This window comes from Diadema setosum, chromosome 14 (genome assembly GCF_964275005.1).
Source record: "Diadema setosum chromosome 14, eeDiaSeto1, whole genome shotgun sequence".
Taxonomy (NCBI): Eukaryota; Metazoa; Echinodermata; class Echinoidea; order Diadematoida; family Diadematidae; genus Diadema; species Diadema setosum.
This window is the reverse complement of record NC_092698.1, coordinates 26273884-26295894: the sequence shown is the minus strand read 5'-3', so window position 1 is coordinate 26295894 and position 22011 is coordinate 26273884. Positions and strand designations below refer to the sequence as shown.

The 22011-nt window shown below is 39.4% G+C and overlaps 1 protein-coding gene across 1 annotated transcript in view; it reads right to left on the bottom strand.

Annotated features, from left to right (window-relative positions):
* Positions 1-22011, bottom strand: part of LOC140238253 (CLIP-associating protein 1-like) — a 121671-nt gene that overhangs the window by 57644 nt on the left and 42016 nt on the right. Inside the window, exons 7-15 of the mRNA XM_072318188.1 lie at positions 19159-19208; positions 16010-16085; positions 14325-14395; positions 13430-13522; positions 10983-11128; positions 8558-8693; positions 7629-7699; positions 6976-7113; positions 5805-5999 (exon numbers count right to left, since the gene is read on the bottom strand). Coding sequence (XP_072174289.1) covers positions 5805-5999; positions 6976-7113; positions 7629-7699; positions 8558-8693; positions 10983-11128; positions 13430-13522; positions 14325-14395; positions 16010-16085; positions 19159-19208 — 976 coding nt within the window. The remainder of the gene's footprint in view (positions 1-5804; positions 6000-6975; positions 7114-7628; positions 7700-8557; positions 8694-10982; positions 11129-13429; positions 13523-14324; positions 14396-16009; positions 16086-19158; positions 19209-22011) is intronic.

Genomic DNA, 22011 nt, shown 5'->3' with positions numbered 1-22011 from the left:
TCTAAGTAGTTGTTTCATTATAACCAAGGAGATTCAAGTCACAACAAACAAAATTATTTCTTTAAAGCAAGCTTTCAGTCACTATTTTGCAAACCACTGTTGTTACATGTTTAACAGAAGAAAACCATAAACAAGAAAACTTTTCACACAGGCACGGACCACAAACAAAATGAATTGAACACACAGACATTGATTAAAGGAAGAGTTCATAATATTAGTGATGAATACAATCACAAGATTCATGATGACAAAAAAAACACAGTTATTCTACTCCAAAGTTAAAGGACAAGTCCACCTTCAACATAAGGATTGAGAGAATGCAGCAATATTAGTAGAACACATCAGTGAAAGTTTGAGGAAAATTGGACAATCGATGCAAAAGTTATGAATTTTTAAAATTTTTGAGTAGGAACCGCTGGATGAGGAGACTACTAAGGCTCATGATGTCATATGAGTACAACAGTATAAAGAAAATGTAATTGGAATAATTACCCATAACATATGTCAGTAATGAGTCAAGGGAATGTTTTTTTTCAAAAGATGAAATTTTGTGAAATTCTCTTTATATTTTCCTTATATTGTTGTACGCATGTGACATCATACACTGCAGTAGTCTTCTCATCCAGCGGTGACTGCACAAAAACTTCAAAAATTCATAACTTTTGAACGGATTGTGCGATTTTCCTCAAACTTTCAATGACGTGTTCTACTAATATTGCTACATTCTCTCAATCCTTATGTTAATGAAGGTGAACTTGTCCTTTAAATGATAATGCAGTACGAAAAACAGGAGACACCAGAGTATAATAACTTACACCGTGCTGTATGATAGATGTCAAATGCATCGTAGGCAGGCAGAGAATAGTGAGAGAAGGAAATATCCCAGAAGAAGAGAGTGTTAAATGGAACGGAGACTCCAAGTCAAATGGCAGTCTGGGTTAAATGCTCGGCGTGATACTGCATGACGAACCGAAAGCCCTTGCACAATGTGCACATCACCTTCCAATTTTGATCATGTGCATTTCTCTAACATTGCATTTACAGCCCAGCAAGAGGTTTTGGGTGGAATTAACTTATGATGTACAAGGTCAAAAATGTTTTATGTATGACTGGTATTGCACTGTTTAACAGATGGGATGTTACTGTCCAGCTGTTTTACATGTACCATATAAGAACAAAAAATTCAAAAATTTGTCAAGACAGTATATGTGTACTCAAAAGATTACTTGCTCACATTTGAATATGACGGACAAAGTATGGGTAAGCTCATGGATTACATTATTTCAATCATTAACCTGATCATATTTATTTCATCATAATGGAGAGAAAAAAAAAAGAAATTCGGTCTCAAGCCATTTTTTGTTGATGCCTTTGATATGAATGATATACATGTATTCATCTAAATACCACAGTAATATACAGGATCAAATTTGTAATGATTCAAATGGCAGGCTTTAAAATTCTACAAAAGTAAAGAATGGCAGTAGGCTATATAAAAAAGTAAATAGTTTGAATTGAGTTTATTCAATTATTTCCTCCCCTCTACTTTGAATTGGCTATTGTCCCCCCCCCCCCATAAAAAGAAGAAAAACACCAAGTTATTATGACAACGCAATTTCCATATTTGACTGCAATATGTCTGCATTCTGTATCTGTGCTGTGGTAGTGAGCGTTTCTAACCAACTGACGCACCACAAAAGGCTTTGGATTCGTCAAGCAGTATGCCTGATCCTACAAAGAGTGAACAAAAATGGTTAATGATGCATTCAGAGACAGAAATTGGTTAAATTCAAAGTACATTTCTCCCATTCAAATCACTCACATAAGGGCAATAGAAAAAGAACATGTATACAGAGAAAGGCATTCACACGGGCCATGCACACACTGCAATGCCTGGAATGTAAAGTACGCTGATACTTGAGATCAAATTCATCTCTAATACTCCGAACACAAGACAAGATGGCATTCATGTAATCATGTGGTATGAGAGACAAATAAGACCGCCCAGCTCAAAACCCACAAAAAAGCAGCCCAAAATGAATTTCTACTTCACTACATAGTTTAAATGAGTAAACTCCAAGCTTTAAAATGATAAACTAATTTACTTGTTAAAACTTAACAATCCTAACTCATTCAAAAATTGATTGAAATAAGGGAGTTAGGAGATGGACTTTGATAGAAAAGGGAGAACACAGGATTTCAAGATTAAAGTCACTAAGTTGCACTGTGCAGAAGTATCAATGACAAAAAAACAAACAAAAAAAAATTGTCCACAAGAAAACGTGACTATCTCACTTACAGCTTTGTTTTAAGCTGCCAAATTTTGACAATAAGTGGGGAGAAGATTACTCTGTCAGGTAAGACAACCTTTAAAAATTCGAGTTGTTCAACGTAAAAGACATAGCTTTGGTCCATTTAATACAGAGAATCCAAATCTTTGACTTTTGGGGGGTCTTGAGCCAGCAGTCACAAATGTCTACATAGCTACTGTGATGTCTGGGTAGGTATTACGGTAACACACACATACATACATCTTTTCTTTTTATTCATTTTCTTCTTTTTTGTCATACTGCAAGAAGCAGACAATTTGGAAAAATCAGGCAAGACACAAGAAGATCTCATGTGGCATAGTAAGGCTACTGAGACAGTTTGAAATGGACTATGATAAAGCTGTTTTGGTTTTGCACTGGTCGCACACATGAAATTTTGTGGAAGAGATTTTGCCACAGAAGACTTAGGGATGTATATCTTCACAAGCTACAAGTTCATTGACACCACTGATATAATTTGTCATCCTTGAAATAGGCACATTTGGTATGCCTTGGTGCTTCTTCAAATAATGTCTGGAAAAATACCATTTGTCATGCATATCTGTGGATTGTTCATGATGTCGCAATTCATCACAATTAAAGTTTTAGCCCAACATGTGCTGAAGATAAGGAGCTCAAGGTCACATTGTGTAAAACAGTCTACGAAAGTCACAGCCCTTAATAATTGAAGTTTTCTCATTAGCAGCTGGGCAACAACCAATCAATTCAGAGTATTTTACTTGTTGTTATGGTAACCATTATCATAAGCACTTTCAACAAGGAAAAGTAGAAATTACGCGGTGCGTAATATATGTCCCCGCCGGAAGTAGCATTTTGTAGCAAAATGTACAATATAGGTCAAAAATCAAGGTCAAAGGTCAAAGAAGTCAAAGGTCAAAATTCTGTGTAGAAGTTTTGAAGCGCTCACCTAGTGACATCACATAAAGCAAACGGAATCAAAATCGAGTAAGAAATGGCGAAGGAGTAGCATTTTGTAGCAAAATGTACAAAAAATGTAGGTCAAAAATTAAGGTCAAAGGTCAAAGAAGTCAAAGGTCAAAATTCTGTGTAGAAGTTTTGAAGCCCTCACCTAGTGCCATCACATAAAGCAAACAGAATCGAAATCGGGTAAGAAATGGCGAAGGAGTAGCATTTTGTAGCAAAATGTACAAAACAGGTCAAAAATCAAGGTCAAAGGTCAAAGGTCAAAATTCTGTGTAGAAGTTTTGAAGCCCTCACCTAGTGCCATCACATAAAGCAAACGGAATCGAAATCGGGTAAGAAATGGCGAAGGAGTAGCATTTTGTAGCAAAATGTACAATACAGGTCAAAAATGAAGGTCAAAGGTCAAAGAAGTCAAAGGTCAAAATTCTGTGTAGAAGTTTTGAAGCCCTCACCTAGTGCCATCACATAAAGCAAACGGAATCGAAATCGGGTTAGAAATGGCGAAGGAGTAGCATTTTGTAGCAAAATGTACAATATAGGTCAAAGGTCAAGGTCAAAGGTCACGACTGAAATTCTGTGTAGAAGTTTCAAAGCTCCCATGTAGTGCTATCATATAAAGCAAACAGAATCAAAATTGGCTCATAAATGACAGAGAAGTAGCAAATTGAAGATTTTGATCACACACGGACGCACACACGGACGGACACACGGACGGACGGACGGACGGACACACACACGTACGGAGCCCGTTTCATAGTCCCCTGCTCGAACTCGTTCGGCGGGGACAAAAAATGCATATCTCTGCATGACACTTGGACACTGATCTGTGCAATGATGGAGGAATGTGTGCTTGTAAAAACAAGATTAATTACAATATAATTCTCAATTCATACAACACTCAGCAAATGCTACCAGATGCAAGTATGAAAAGTGTTTTGCTGGATGCGCTGTTTACCGAAAGTTTGATGGTCACTAACTTGTTTTTGTGGAAGCGCTAAATTGCCTCATGCCTCACGTGCAGGTGCACATCTGTTCCGACACAACAAAATATCCTCTCCCGCAAATAATGTGCCGAAGATAAGAAGATATCATTACACCTTCTCTTCTTGTGGTGTAATTTACAGTCTGTAGGCATGACAACCAATTAACTCCCAGCCCCCCCCCCCCCCAAAAAAAAAAAAAAAATGGGGGGGGGGGGGTTTGAGGGAAGAAGAAATATTCGCAAACAAATTAGTGACCACACGGCACGCATCCGACAGTATCAGGTCACGCAACGGGGTAGTAATTTGATGAGTGAGGGGGCGGGGAGGGAGCAGATGGTGAATGGGTGTCTACATATGACATAGGATTTCTTTTTTTGGGGGGGGGGGGCTGGGGAAGAGTGGTTCAAGAAGAAAGGAAACACAGACAGCCTTGTTTACAAAAAACTGAGAATCGTGGCACCTAGAATAAACTCAGCTAACAGCAAAAAAGTAATAAAAAATTAGAGAAATAGTTTTGCCCATTGTGCAGCATACGTGCACAGGATCTATGCAAGACTTCCAAAATGACAAACCATAAATTAAAGCAGTGTCATCAGGTAAAAACAGGAGAGGGAGGAGCAGATTTTTTGACTTCGCTTCATTCGAGGCATTACACTTTCTCATTACCTTCAAGTCATGACCATGAATGTGCTGACAACATATTGTAATGAAAAGGTCATTTGAGATCAAGTCATACTTCTTACTATGTGGTGACAGATCAACAAAATGACATTGACATGTCTTTTACATAGTTATGAAGAGATCGGGCACATTCCACGCTGCCACTGCACTTGAAACTGCTCCCTACTAGCTTTTGAAATTCCCATGGATTTCACACTGGATAGACTGTGCTCCCATGGCAATGTATAGACTGTGCTCCCATGGCAATGTATTAAAACCACTTGGAGCCCACTTTTTATCAGTTTGTACCTTCAAGGCTACAATTGCACCACTGGTATTATTTTGCTGTATTGTTATGTCTGGTCTCTTCAAGACATAAATCAACTACTTCCTTCCAATTCATTTTTTCCACTCACTTTATATCACTACACATGTTGAACACTGCAATGTGCCAACATTCAAATCCTAGTTTTAAAATACTTGATGTATAAAATACCACAAAGAATTGAGTAGAGTGTAGCTACCATTTCAAGGCTTATAAGAAAAACAAGCTTGAAAATGAAACTTCTGTTGATACATGACTGAACATTACCCATGATGCTTTGCAAACAAAGGCTGCAGCCTGTACTTCCTTCCAGCAAAAATTCAAACAGAATGAAGTCATGCAATAAACACAAAAGAATATTCAAATCAAATATAAATGCATGCAGGGAGAAATTATGTATGGGGTTGGGTGGCGTTTCAATCAGGAAATATGGATTAGTGATGGAAGTTTCCATTTGTTAGTAGCGTAGATGACAGAAGCGAGGGAGATTTGGGAGGGGGGTTATAAAAGAAGCGAACATAAAAGGTGGAAACGAAAACACTGCAAATCAAAGAGAAGAGTCTGGGGAGTGGTGTTGCGTACTTATAGTCCCTTGCCAACCTGAGGTTTTCGTGGGAGCTGGCACTCGAGGCGCGCGAGAGGGGGCGCCCGTCCAGGGAGGTGGTGCTGGAGGCCTGGCTCAGCTCCCCCTGGAGCATCTTCTGCTTGGAAGCATCCAGGCTGTGGAACAGCTTGTCCGCCTGGCTCTTGAAGTGCTCGGAGTACTTCCAGAAGGCCCTGTGGTGAGCGACAGGTGGGATGGGAAATGGAAAAATTTTTTAAAAAATGGTGGCAAATTCAAAATTTCATTCGTCTCATTTTTGTATTTACATTTGAAAATTTCTTTCCCATTTGATTTTGTATCCTACAAAATGTAATTTAAGAAGACGAGTCAAGCAACGACTATGAATTAATGAGAACTGTGCTGTGGGGAGAAGCCGAAGCAAACCTACTAGTTCAATATGAGTAAGGCCAGTCATAGAGGGTTGTTTCATTTTGGTATGTATGACAGCATTCCAGTTTTGCATATCCTGCATGGGCACTGCTCGCCTTTCAAAGAATCACTTTCAAACAACTTGATATGAAGCATTGTTCACAAGTGATTTTCATATCTGCTACACATTTTGGAAATAACCACATAGGTCCATTAAACCCAAAACAGAAATTTGGTCCAAGATATTAAACAGCCAATGTAAATCGTGTGTGTGTGTGGGGGGGGGGGGGGAAGGAGGGGGCTATGGTATAGTGGATAAGATTCTTGACTTTCAATTGGAAGTCATGAGATGCTCTTGAACAAGATGTTTTTACCCACCATGTCCCTCTCGACCCTGGTGTATAAACGGGCACCTGACAACGCTAGTGTAATAACAATGGCAGGACCCTCCGGTAGAGCAGCAGTAACACTCAAGACGCTACCCCTCCTCAAGAAGATTGTTCTTGTTGTTTTTCAAACAATATTAACTTAATTTAAAATAATAACACATTCCATTCAAATAATACCAATATTGTTGTTGCTGCTGCTGCTGCTGCTGCTGCGGTGCTTGTTGTTAGGTAAATTAATACATACAACGTGAAGACTTGCTTTTAAGTTGTACACAAAGATAACCATGTTTACTCTGCTCCCCCCCCCCCCAAAAAAAAACAACAACAAGAAAACAAGCAAACAAACAAACAAACAAACCCAGAAATGACTACGGAAGAAAGAACCACTCACTTTCTGGCCAAGGCTCTGGCCTCGGAGTCTGCATCCTCGATGCCCTTGTGGATAGCTTCTGACAGCAGGTTGGCGTGCCTCTCCAGGGCGTGTGTGTCCCACCCATTGAGAATCGTGTTGATGATGCTGTACGTCTGCCTGTGAGTTGATACAAGCAAAGAGGAAGAAGGAAAGTTCTAGTACTTGATGTTCAGTCGATCTCTTATCAACACACTCAATCACCCGAATGTTGGTCTGCCACAAGAGATTCAAAAGGCATTTACTACTGCTTACACAATATACGCATACGAAAAGTATCGACAATGAAGCAGTGCATGACCTCAGTTTTCACATATGTGTATAAAGTCAGCTGGCAATTTTCTACATTGACATTACTGATACACAAAATGACAGTGGCCAAACATCACAATACACTCTTACCCTCTTGAGAGAAAAATTCCTGAGATGGTACACTTGATAGAGCAGAGAGCCATCATATGCAAAATGAATAGATGTTGGCATATCCTGCTGATCAAATACACCTATCACTAACTTTGCATTACAAGTTTATCTGCCAAGTCCGAAAGACATAGATTCTGGTTACATGATGGAACAATTCAATGTCAGTTGTGTCACTCATCAACATTTCACTTACGCAAGGCGAAATGACTTACTTTCTGATGGAAGTTGACTTGGATGTCGCATTACTCTTGACAATGGGTATAAGTCTTGGAGAATGTGTATGCTGCCATAAAGAAAGGAAAGAGTACATAATTCACATAAATTGCATCTTCATCGAGGTAAGGAGTGAAATATGAATTATGAATTCATATCGAATCGGTAGGAAGCGCTTGTACAAAGGCCCTCTCCATATTCAGCATGATTTGCCAAAAGGTGCATTTAAGTCTGAGTTCAGACTAATCTCAGTTTGACTGACTATCAAGGGGTGTTTCCTACGGGATTTGCGAATGAATTCTTCGTTTTTATCACTGTTTTGTGTGCAAAAGTCATGTCTGTACAAGAATGTAGCAACTGGTCATTTGAAAGAAAAGCAATCACATACTTGTCATACAATTTACATTAAGCAAAGCTTGGCATTTTCTGTACAGCTTTGCTTCTTACATGTTTCGGTAACAAAAATCAATAAAAGTTACACAGATTTGAAGAACAAAACGTATTCAAAAAGCATGACTACTTTGGAGTCTCAGAATAATGTGGTACACATTAGGTTTACACCATGGCACATAAAGAGTTAAGTAATAAACAAACTCATCATTTTGAGCTCAGTTTGAATAGACAGGTCTCATCCCTACACCTTCCTTCCTTTTTCTCCTATATTCCCTACCATTTTTTTTTTTTTTTCCAAGGTGGGCTCCTTTGGCATTAAAAATAGTTTGCTTGCTGTAGATGCACACCCAGCCAACAAACTGTCACAGCCCAAAGAGCTCATTAGGGCTAACTCACAAGAGGGAAGTTATCTAATATAATGTTGTCACTCGTTATTACCATTCAATCAAAGATTATCATGCAACCGTCATTTACAAATATGTGTGGGCAGAATGAGGTAAATTCATGTTTACGGCTGCAAGGACCACATACTCACCTTAATAATAAAATCTAATGAGACTACTCCTGACGTCGCCATGACCTTTGCACTGTTCTGAATGAGGAGGAACAGGTGGGGCAGAACGACCTCTGCCGCATGGTCAAACTGTCGCCTTAGACGATTCGACAGAAACCTGCAGATATGGAGATAGAAGGAGGTGCACCTGAATCATTTGAAGACGAGACGGGAAGATTTCAATGAAAATCGCGATATACCGTATGCTCCCATCACACACATCAGGATCAATTCTTCATTTTAGTGTACTAGTTCAACTCTTGAACAAATACCAGGTCGCCATAACTAAAAACTGCCACTCATCTGCAGAGCGAAATTCTAATATAAACTCATATTCATTTACTGTATACGCCAAATATTTTGCAAAGTTTTTATTTTCACGAATTTTGCGAGTCAGGTGTTATTTGCGAAATTAAAGACACGCAAAAATATTGACTCTGATCCCGATGTGAATGTGACGTACTTGTGTACACTTCTCCGTTCAGTACAGGACTCCACGACCGCGAATTTAACCACTCGCGAAATAGTCAGAAAGTCCCGATTCGCGAAAGTTTAGACTAGCGAAATATATGGCCAATACAGTATACAGAGCATTTAGGGCTGTCCAGGAGCACGCCTGAATCCCTAGAAACTCTGCAGGAACAGACAGTCAGGCCCTGGAGCGCTCTAAAGTTATGCCCCTTTCAAGGCTAGGTTTAGGAGCACTCCAGAAGTGCTCAAAACTCTGTATAACTGGTCACCAACGTTTAGAGCACTCCGGAAGTAGATGTGGCACGTGCTGTGCATATAGCTTATATGTTAGAAGTTCCTTCGCACTCGAAGGTCACCATGACATTTATGCCCTTCTCAGCCACTTCGCGTGTGTTCCTGGCGAGCTGTAATTCTCTGTATGATCAAACTCAGAGGGGCATAAGTCAAAGTGCTTCAAGAGCGTTCCTTGGCCCAACTTCTTGAATGGATGCTACCGACTTTTTAATCACATAAAAAAGAACTACTAAATAGCGTCTTGACATGACATGAACATCAATGCTACATCAAAGAGGAGTTTGAAGAAAAAAAAAATGGCAGTTGCTCTAATAGCTGTAAGTCACTTCTTCTTTCCATCAAAAACTATAATTCAAAAAAAAAAAAAGTGGAGCAACAATACTTCATAAATAGCAATGATTTCCCTGCAAATAAAGTAGGCCTACTACAGTCTCAAATGAAAACTTTGATGACAAAAGATATGATCGGCAATAATTGTATCATGTTGTACCTCGAGTGCTGAAAAACAGCAGACATTGCTCAAATCAACAAAAAAATGTTGCCATCATCCTGATTGCAGTCATCCGTCAATCTTGCCCCCAGGGAGCCTTGTGTGCACAAGCAAAGAATGCTCCCAAGATAACGAGTACTGTAAAACCAGAAATGTTCGCGTGCATAAAACTTGCGCAAATTTTGCGAACAGCCAAGATTAGCAAAAGTAAAATGAACGCGAAAGTGTTTGTCTACATTGGGTGATTTCAAGTTCGGTGCTAGTGCTAGCTCCCAAATAACTGCGTTAAGTCGAGCTCTAACACCAGCAGTCAGATTAACGAAGCCATACCGATCAAAATTATCGATCCCAACACCGAGGTGTTAGCATAGCACCACCGCGCAGTCCGCGGGAAGTGTGCGACGAAAAAAAATTATCGCGCGTGATTACAGCCAAATATTAAAAGATGCAGCCATGACTGCTTAGTTTTGGACACATAATGAGGAAGACTTGATTAAAATACCACAAATTTCATCTCTTCTTGAAATCAAATTACCTTAATTTTGCTCCTAGGCTCAGATTTATATAGCCATGTCGAGAGTGTTCGTGGGCGACCACTGCATTAGCATAGACTTTGCACGTAAAACGTGCATCTTATTATGGAAGTGAATGCGGGTCTCGCACGGCAACGCTAACACCAGCACCAAACTTGAAATAACGAAAATGATAATCCCTAGGGGCTAGTGTTAGTCAATGGGGAAAAAGAACGTAAATCGTTAACACAAACGGCGGAGCTCAGTTCAGCAGACGACATTCAACACCGAGCCCAGCACCAACTACCGGAAATACGTCATAATTTTAAGGTCAACTCCCAACACCGATGTGATTTCAAATTCGATTTTATCGCCGGTGCAAGTGCTGAGATAGCACTAGCACTAGCACTGAACTTGAAATCACCCATTGCATAATGCAATAATCTACAATGCATTGAATGCCAGTGGTAATTTGCAAAAGTTTCAAGCCGCAGAAAACGCTGTCGGCTCCAAATTGCGAAAGTTTTATACCAAGAATGTTTTTGGTTTTAAAGTACACTTGCTCTCATATATACATGGGATGCAAACCAACAACAAAAGGTCTAGATGAGAGAGAAAACGCGATGAGCGCGTAACTCACGCTAATGTGATGCAGGCTTCTCTCGACACCTGTGACCTGAGGTCCTTGACGGACAGCACGAGTGCCTCCTCCATCTGCCTGAGGGCGGTACCAAAGCACTCGTACTCGGCAGCACCAGCGATTACCAGGGATCGGAGTTTCTTCAGCTGAGGATGAAATAGAGATGGAGTCAGACGTTATTTCTCCCAAAAAATGGAAAACCAAACCAAAAGTAAACAGAACAGAGCAAGATTTGGGACGGATGGATGGACAGACTGACATAACAACATACATACAGCTACTAATACTTTCCTAGAGGGAGTATTCATCTCATCCTAGAATGTGCAGCACCAAGGAATTATCAAAGCTTTGTATTATGTATTTACAAGATATTTGCTTTCCATCTTTACAATATATGCTTCTACATCTCTATGCCCCCATTTCTTTGATCATGATTAGCGTCTTTGTTTTCCTCCTTTCTGAGGAGTTCTCATGCTCTGTTGAGCAAACTTGTATTGTAGGTAAGACTTTGATAGAGCTAAGATTTTAAACACTAAAGAGCATTGGCTACATATCCCTTCAGGGCTCTGCTTTGGAAAGAAACACAAGTGACAATAGAATCAGTATCGATCACATTTCAGGGATCAATTCTGCATTATCAAACTGACACCTGCTAAAACATTTTTCGCAGTACTGCTTTCTTTGAAAACACGCCTGGGAAGAGAACCTTTTAATGAAAATTATGAGTGCTGCTATGAGATGAAATTTTTCCATGGTGGTTTTATTTTTGGAATTTCCCAAATTGGCACTAAATAAAAAAAAAAAAAAAAAAAAAAATTGAGCACACAACAATACTGACAAAAATGTAAACGAACATTTACCTCGCACACGTACTGTCCGAAGCCAGCGTATTACCATTGCATTATATTAGAGCACCAATGTCATTCTATCATGTCCCCTGTTCAAATACTTAGAATACTGGTACTTTTTTTTCTGAGAGACTTGATCTCATTTCAAGCGATGTTCTACCAAAATGATTTGTTTGAGAAGTCACACTTTTTCCTATAAATGTTTGTGCTGTTTTATATTTTTGCAATTACCATAGTGAGAAGACCACAAACCTTGAAATTAAGAACTCATGAAAATGTCTGACAAATTGCCATTTATGAAAATATCTGTCTGCAAAAAATATCGGTGTGTACAGTAAAGTCCGTCCAGAAACAAAGCCCTTGTATCTTTTTTTTCTTTTTCAATCATTGAATCGTAGAGTAATTCATTACATCCTCTCCGCTTCACAGGGGAGGTGAGGGCACAAAAACGATTGTGGAGAATTCCTTGAAATTGCATATTTGGGAGCGTTCGATATGGAGTACGTACTCTTAAAAAGCATAGTAATTAATTGCCATGACAACATGCTTTGCCTAATTGAAGACCAAAGTCATATCCGCTAATTCACATCCTCCACTCCGCACTATGCCTGGCCAAAAATGCAGCACTCTGGGGTTTTTTTCTTTCCCCCTCAATTTTGCCCCCTTTTATTTTTCTGAAGCAATCGGAGGAGATCACTCCCGTATACTGAAAATTGAATATATCCTGCCTCCTGATTGCAATCCATCAGTTATCAAACACACAATGTGGAGTCATTTTAGATCTGCCCCCCATTTTTTTACTTTTCGGCTCCAGACAGTATGGCATTAATTTGTGACTAATTTTCCCAAGCTAATCCTCCAGGGGGCAGTCCTCTTCTCAGTTGCTGCATGCCCTCTTCTTACCCCCCTTTTGCTCTAAAAAGATTGACTGATCTATGCCAGCATATAAATGCCACAGCTGGGTCACACTGGTCCCATTTCAGCCATCAGTTTCACTTTGCTCTTCGATCTAAATGTTCCGCCTGGGTGCTGGGACTGCAGTGCAAGTCGAAATGTCGTGCAGGATTCGGTACTGTGCGTGACATATATTCTCTGGTGGGGCTCCTTCTTATTCAGACACCTTGTTTTGATGACTGCACAGAGCATGGCAGCAATTGTTTGTGTTCTTCTCTAATTCTGACAGACTGCATACACTATGAAATATCAGAAAAAAGTAGGTCTTTGTATCAGCAACAGAACTCTTCCTAATTCCTCAACGAGACGGGAAAATGACCGGCTTTCTTTCCTTTTCGCTCCCGTCGAGCCTTCAATCCAACAGCAACGGAGTAAAGATTTCCAACTTCTCACCCAAACAATTTTTTTTACATTCTTTTTTTCTTCTTCTTCCTCTTCTTTAAGGGGGTGGGGTAATGTTCATGTACATCATACTTTTAAAAGACATCTCAATCACAAACCCGTTGCCTCCAAAGAGGATACTCCCCTCCCCCCCCCCCCCCAACAGTTTTGATACACAGCGGAGATGAGTTCCCTAGGGGAACAGGTTTGATAGGAGCTGCTACAGTGCATCAGGATGATGAGAAGCCGATCTGAGATACTCACGGCGGTGACCCTATTCTCCCAGTCCTCCTTGTCGTTGCCAAGGATGGCGGTGACCTTGTGGAGCTCATCCTCCAGTTGCTTGCTTGAGAAGATCTGTTGACATTGATGGAGAAAAACAAACATCAGCATAATGTTGTATCTCCTCCGATCCCCCTCTTCACCCCAATAGCTTTGGATAACAGCACAGTCAAAATCCACACTCCACTGACTTTAGAAAATGATTGAATGAAAAGAGGTTTAATGCTCCGGAATAGTAACCAATTTCACAAACACTTCAGTGCAAATATATTTTTGGGTTGAATAAACCAGAATAGACCGGATTGAAAAGAAAGAAAAAATAATCAAAAAGCCTCATACACCTTGCAATTTGGTACAATGGCAAGAAATGGACTTTCTATTATGTCCCTCTTTCACTCCCGTGTTATACTTCAATGTATCGATCAAAAGCACACTCATTATTCCCGAGTATTGCATCATAACAGGTAACACTTCTTTTCAGCACATTATACCAGTTTCACATTGCCTGCAGCAGAGTTTCGTAATTCACTTTTACTGAATGTTCTCATTTCATTTCAATGCATCAGCGACTAAGAGAGTAGCCTGATTTTATGATCTCCCAGAAACGCTTGTGAAGACTGCAGTATGAGAGGACAGACTTGTAAGATACAGTATGTACTCAATAAATGAAAGTCCATTTGATTTCTTGTACCCTGGCCAGTCCAGCAAAATAATGATGATGATGATGATGATGATGATGATGATGATGATGATGATGATAACAATAATAACAATAATAATAATTTATAATAAAAAGGGGGTATCTATAATGCCCTTTACCACTCAGTCTGAGTGCTAAAAGGGCACAAGTATCATGATTATCAGAAGAGGAGCTTACAGAGGCACTGGGGACATCTTCAAAGGCTGCGAAGAAGGACTCCTCGTCTACCGCTCCAGCAGCCCCGCTCCCTGCAGGAGGGGGGAAAAAAAAGAGGAAAGGTACAGGGGCATTTTAATACATCATCACGTCCATTACTGTGACATAAGATATGATGAGAAAGAAAAATAAGAAAACCTAACATGTCTGCAAATTGTTTTTGCTGTTAACACAAGGCAGTTTTAATTTGCCGGGTCCCCTTTACCCTTTTGCTACCAATTATTCACAAGTTGCCCAAAAGGATCCCCAATTTCCCCCCCCCCCCCCACCAGCTAGGCAGTTATTTCCCCACTCTGTAGGTAGAATTAGGAGACAACTGTTCCTAAGAAAGATCGTGGCTTCACCCATGTTCATGCCAGGCATTGTTCATACGTGCAGATCCCCATGTCGACGCAACAGACATATCATACATTGTATGCCCGCACTCCAGTACAGGTGCAGGTAGGGGGTTCCCGTTTTCTTTATCTCTGTGGTACAGCCTACATCTTATGATAATTCATCAATTCAAATATCTTAAATTGTTTTTTTTTTTATATTTCTGACTTTATTGGGTAGTATGTTTTTAAAAATCTAGCAGACATGAGCCTTCTCAGTAGCTGCACTATAGAAATGTACCTCATCATCATAATCAGTATTTCTGCAATTTGTTTCCATATTGGGAGTTGAAATCTGATGCTTTTTATATGAAAAAAAAGAAAAGAAAGAGAGATGGTTTTAGATAGATATCAAAGTTTAGAGGTGGGTGGTAACTGGGGCACAGTGCTTTCAATGAGAGGGGGTAGGGTTCAAACTCTGCCATAGCACCTGCACCCCTCAAACACTCTATCCACAACGAGCTCCTCTATGTATACCAAGGTGTATTAATGAATGAGTAGTTGATAAGGAGCTCCACTTTAATATTCTCGTTGCCTGTAACGTGTGTGAGCTGCAAAATGAAAACCCGGTTGGAATGCTACCAGTCAAAGTAGGGAAGTGGGGGAGTTAGAGCGCCATCGGCATGGGCTTGACTCTGGCAACTGCGGTCCCAATACGACGATAGGCCACTTGAGTACCACAATGTAGTGAAAAAGCATTGGTAAAAATATGACTGTTATCATTGTCATCATTGTTACAAAATGCCTTTCACCACCATCTATCATGAGTAACCACAGTGAATAGTAAAAACGACAAATGAAAGCAAGATATTATCAATGCAGAAGAGTGAAGATGTGCTATGAGTTTTTATCGATTGTCTCACTCTGTACAAACAAATTTGTAAGATTGCAACTGCTGACCTACTTGTACATCTGAACGACTATGTCAGAAAAAGGAACCAGTGGGAATTGAATCTGTCATCTACTGCTTTCCGGGCAGCCATACTACCACCAGGCTATCCATGGTTGCCGACAGTGACACAATGAATTTTGAACAAATGCCCAGGCTCTGAAATTCTGACAGTGTTTATATGTTAAGTAGTCCAAGGAAGACAAGGCATATTAAATGGAAGTAACCACTGGTTTCTTTCTCCGGCATGTTTATTGACATGTATATCAGTAGTTGCGATCTTACAAAGTCATTTGCACAGGAGACAACTGATGAAAATCATAGCAACCCCCCCCCCCAAAAAAAAAAACCAAAACACAAAAAAACACAGCGAGCCCAGCTACCTGTCGAGGGTCTGCTGATGGATTTCCTCTGCGTTGCCGATGATGCCGAGCGTTTGGAGGATGCCTTCTGTCCCGCCTAAAATTGGATAGATTGACCAATATATTAAAGGGACAATGAGAGGCAGAATCTTTCATAACATAAAGATTAAAGGAGATATTCACCTGCCCTTTAACCCATGTTAGCAAAGAAAACAGATTATACATTCATAAACAAGGACAGGGAGTCTATAGTGTGCAGAAGAACAAGAAAGAAGAAAAATAAAAAGCATACCAAAATTTGACAAGGCAGATGGTGAACATATTAGGGTGGGGGATGTTACGCCCAAGTGAACAGTGAAAAAAAAAAAAACAAATCTGTTTAAAACTTTGAAAGGTAAGTATGACAATTAGTAATATACAAACACTCATAAATATAATATGAGTTAATAACGTGATGAGAGAACAGCAAACTGAAAAGTAACTACTCACTCAGTGATGTGCAGCAAAGTGGGTGGTTATGAGGTAATTGATTATTCTTCAAATCAATTTGTGACAGCATGGTTTTGATGAGTATTGGTTATTGTATGGTAACTGATTTTTTATTACTTTTTTTTTTCTCAGCAAATGGACAACTGCACTGATACGATGAATATGGTCATCCCTGTTCTACAAGACTATTAAAATGCGTTTAAAAAGTCATAAATTAGCTTGGTATGCACACCCTGAGAAATTACTTTGACACACACTCACTGTAAAGAGGTGGTGAGCTCTTGTTATACAACACACACATGCACGGCACACATTAGTTTTACGAGGAGGGGGGGGAAAAAGTGCAATCTCTCACCTCGGCTAACCCTCTCATTGCGGTTGCCTTGGCAACGGCATTTTTGGCTTTTATGTTCCATGCAGACGTACTGACTCTTCGCGGACTCTGCTTTTTTTCAGACTGTTACCAGGCAATATTGGAAGTGTAGGATTAGCAAAAAGCATGCAAACACAAACAAACAAACATACAAACAAAAATAGGGGCAACAAGCAAAGGAAAAAATCATAAACTATTTGACTTGTAACTCAACAAATTGTAACATTTAAAAAAAAAAGGAAAATAAAAAGTAAAAAAAAAAATCAGGCATATATTTAAAAAAAAAAGGCTTATAGTTGCCATGAATTACGTGGATGCAGCATTTTTGTAATTTCTTGTGGGAATTTTTCTTTTCTGCATTTTGAAAAAAAAAAAAGTTGATTTGCTGCACATATGTAATATGTGGAATTCTAAAGATTATGATAACATATGTCAATTCCAAGGATGAGCTTTTTTTGATTTTTCCAGAACAAAAATCACTAAAAACAACACAAGTAAACTAAATTGAAATTGTTAGAATACATGCATGTACACTGTACATATCTGTGATATAGAGGGTATGTGATTCTCGTAAACATATGTATTTGAAATGCAAAGTAACACAATAACACAAAACAAAAAGGACACTGTTTCTTCAACATTCACAATACTTTAAGCATAAAAAACATAAAATACTGCACTTGTGCAAGTAAGTGCGTGTTTAACAAGAATAATTAGGTTGACAAAACATGTTTAGTGTAAAACTAATACTACAAACATGCAAAACAGGGGATAAGATGGTGCAAACTATAACAGGGATCAAAGAAGGTGATAAGAGAGGGATTAGTTCTTATGTTCATATGCCTTTAAATAGATTAGGGGTGTCTTTCTTTTTTTTTCCTTTTTTTCTTTGGGGGGGAGTGGGTCTGTCCTTTTAAAAATATTGTGGCAGAACATGACAAATTTAGCTTATGACTTGTATAGGATGACAATGAACTTAGCCAATCTATTCAAGTTTTTATCTACTGTTGGGGATTGTAAAAAAAAAAAAAAAGACCAATCAGGAGTACGGCTGTATTATTATACTTACCTATAATTCTCATATTTCTGGTGTGTACACATTACATGCGATTACATGAAACTTTTATATAATCCAGGACCTGGCATTATATCATCAACATCTTAGAATGCCTTGCAATCACTCCTCTTACTATTTATTTGCCTTTAACTGCAAAATGGGATGAATTTTGTTTTGTGATGTATCTCTGAAAAGCAAAGACCCATCAGAGAACAACATTTCCAGAGATACAGGAGTTAGGTACGATGATTTATGTAAATCTTGTAGCAAGTTTTTTCAACCATCAGTACATTAGGCTTCATCACAGTGCTTTCTGCATCTGTTGTCATCATCCAGATGTTAACTGCTATAAAAAAAAAAAGAATATAAACTTTTGTGTTTGGATGGAATTTTTTGATTGCAATCAATAGCTCATAAATGCTGAATAATGAATAGATGTCTCTTTCGCTTCGATGACGACACAATTGTAAAGAAATTGACAGCGGATCATCCACAATATGTCCACACTTTGAACGCTGTGGGGTAGACCCATAAATCAACATTCAAATATGTACATGTTCTGAAAATATTTTAAAACCAATTTTGCTTCAGATACCAACTCCTTAATTTCTGCAATGTTATGCAAATGCAGGTCTGTATAATTATCTTCATTTTTTTTTCAGGGGTGAGAGTGAGAAGGGGGGGGGGGGTGGATGTGAAGAGAGGGGTAGGGGTGGGTAGGAGAGGTGGTTTAGTTAGTCATACCAAGATGGAACTCAATAGGGAGGTGTACCAGACTCATAAAGAGTTGAAATGGAAAAGGGCATGCTTCATTTTAACAACCAAAACATATTAAATGCAACTAAACTCCATCACATAGCTATTAGCAATGAGAGATGCTTTCGAAATTAAACACAAGCTGCCACAGTCACACAAAAAGAACAAAGGTAAACCACTATACAGTGAGCAGTTATGATGAACATCAATATAGCCTCCACAAAATCTTAAAGTTCATCATTTACAAAATTCACATCTTCCATTTTAAATTGTGAATCCCACACCCTATCCGCCCCCCCCCATGCACATTTCTATAGATGTGCATAGATGCAGTGGCGCTCTACGATGATCACGTAAGTGTATGTCATGATGTTGTGGTTGGGGTTTTTTTCCCCCATATGATATGCATGTGCTTTCAGTGTAGCCTATTCTAATGCATCACCATTACGTGGTAATGCTTCTACCATTCTGCCGTGTGAATGACTGACTACTTACGGGTTTACTGCTGTCTGGTTCGTCGACAGGCGGAGCCTTGGGCGCGGGAGCTGGTGGAGGTAGAGAGAGGGGGAGAGAATGGGACAAGAGGGGCGGAGAATCAGTTAGTGAAAGCGACAACTGAGTTTCTGAGTATCTGTTCTCTTTGTCCAGCATATATCAAGGTTTTCATAGATGTATCACACCACATACACATTCATGTGTTCACTGATTCATATATTAGCGTTGCTTAGATTCATACAAATGAATTACAACAGATAACATACCAAGATGAACTCAAATAACAGTAAATGTACAGGAAAGAGAAATGTGATAATAGGTATCAGAATCAGGGTCGTAACCTAAAAAGCAAAAACCTACTTTCTAAACGTTATACGAAATGACCGTGCTAGCTGCAGTAACCTGGTATGATGCAGACAGTGCTCAACACTAGGTTGCATTTCTGGTTCTTTCACATTTTCTACACATTTAGAAACAAGTTTGTATCAGTCCATCGTGGCAAGGGTGTATTAAAACTGTACTGAAATGTGTCAAGTCTAAAAGCATTCAGTCAATTGTAGGGTCTCATACTGTGAGGGACTTAGTGATCGACTGCAAATCATGTTTGCTGATGAAAATGAGAAAAAAAAAGTCTATGCTGGCCTACAAGCATGAGAAATTGATAGATTCATTGGTGAGAAATCCAGCTGCACAATGCTGAATGTCTAGCATTGAAATGAATGCCTAGCAGAAAGTGAATCTATGGAAATTGAACACACGTATGCAATTGATTATAACACTGGCAGTCCAATGGACTAGCTGTAACGCCTCTGATTTTCAAAAGGCCCCTCATATACTGCAGTGTTAATCAATTTCGTGCAGCAGCCAAATGGAGTCCAGCCATTGAGTCCACAGTGTAATGATACACAATAATTGCTTTAATTCGTTCCATGGTGCTGACGGCTGCTTTCTGGGTTATCAATTCAGACGATCGTACGTATTCAGAATGCCAGCCCCCTTTACCCATTCAAAACATCGCATAGTTTATTTTTCTTTCTTTTGACATTGATTCAGGCAGATTGGTACTGAAAATGGCCATTATATTTAAAGTTCATGTGAACCTACATACAACACAAAGTCCCCAGAGTCTTTACAGTCTGAGAAAAAAGCTATAGAATACAGTTCAACCTCGATTATCTGGCCATCTCTACTAGTGGACTTCTCTATCATCCAGATGTGGTCATGCAGTGAAGACTGAAAAAAAAAAAGTGATTTCAAACTCAAACTCAAACTCCCACAAAACTCACACGATTTGCCTACATTTCTGACTGAAACATGTTATGAATTCTACATTAAAATGTTTCAATTTCAAGAAAAAAAGTGGACAGAAATATCAATTAGGCTAGCATACTTCATAGATTACGTCTATTTGGCTACTGCTGGGTCAGCAGCTGCATGGCATTGTACATGTAAATATTGTTTCTCCCGCATCCAGCAAAATCACTTATCTGGATGGGTGCCCATCCTGACATACAACTTTTAGCCAGATAATAGAGGTCGGACTGTATATTACTGCATTACTTGAGTCCCATTCCACATGTATTGTGTGATACTAAGAAAAAATATGACACTTCTAAATGTCATAAATAATAAGTACTAGGCTAGTCTTAAGGCGTCAAAACGCTGCAGAAATCATATTTCCATTTTTCAGAGCAGCACCAAAAATCACTACAGCATACTGTCAAACTTTCTCGTTAATTTTTTTTTAAATCTTTCTCTCTCCATCTATATCTATCTACCTACTATGATTCTGTATTTCTTTAAATGTATCTCTTGCTTTCTGACTCCTCTGTTTTTTTCCAGGTCCTTTCTACTGCGAATGCCTTCCTTGTCTGTCAGCTCCCTGCCGGAATATCATCTCCCATTCATTCCCCCCCCCCCCCCAACTCTCAGACTCATCCCTGAAGTTCATTCTCCCCCTGTTGCTGACCTAGCTCCTACTGTTGTTAATCCCATAATGAGGCGGGGCTAATTATGGCGCAGTGTTCCATTACCACACAGCAGCCATCAACCTTCTCTACCTACTCAGGGCATGACATCATCCCCTGCCAGCCAGTGAGGTACAATGTAGTCTACCTTTCCAGACACACTTGCTTCTGACACCAGAGACAATACCTTGCGCTCATTCATTCATTCACACATTCCTGGGATACTCACGAGGCGCACTGTGAGAATGCTGCAGAGTGAAGAAGCATAATCTGTTTTATGTACATATGCATGTTTGTTGTTTTGTTGGTTTTAAGTTGTTCGTAAGTTACGTAAGTTAGTATGTTTGTCTGTATGCATGTAGGCCCTATGCAAAGTGTATGTAAGTATGTATACTATAAATTACTTTAAAATTTAGGGAAAGCACCCATTAATCTACAATGCATAACACTGGATGGTTAATAGGGGTGCCAGCAAACATCAAGCACAAGCAGAACCATCATTTGTACATCCTGCCTTGGAAGTTCTTGAAGTAAAAACAAAATCTGGGTGGGACAGACAGACATGTAGACAGACAGACAACCTGAAAACATGATGTCTGCTGCACCCTTGGGGCAGAGGCAAAAAATAAAATATAATTTAAAATGAAAATAACTGTTACAGACCAGTGCATTTGCACCAAGAAGAGGTAGGCAGCTATGCCAAGCCACATGTATACACAACGCATTGCAAATTGTCAGCCTCACCGATGAAATAAGACACCATCACGCTTTAAACTGCAGAAAATAGGCTCTGCCCTTAAAGAAAAAAAAAAGGGGAAAAAAGTGAGAGGAAGAGGAGTTATCTATCAGGGGTGTAAGTCATGCATATTCATTATCTCAAGCCCTC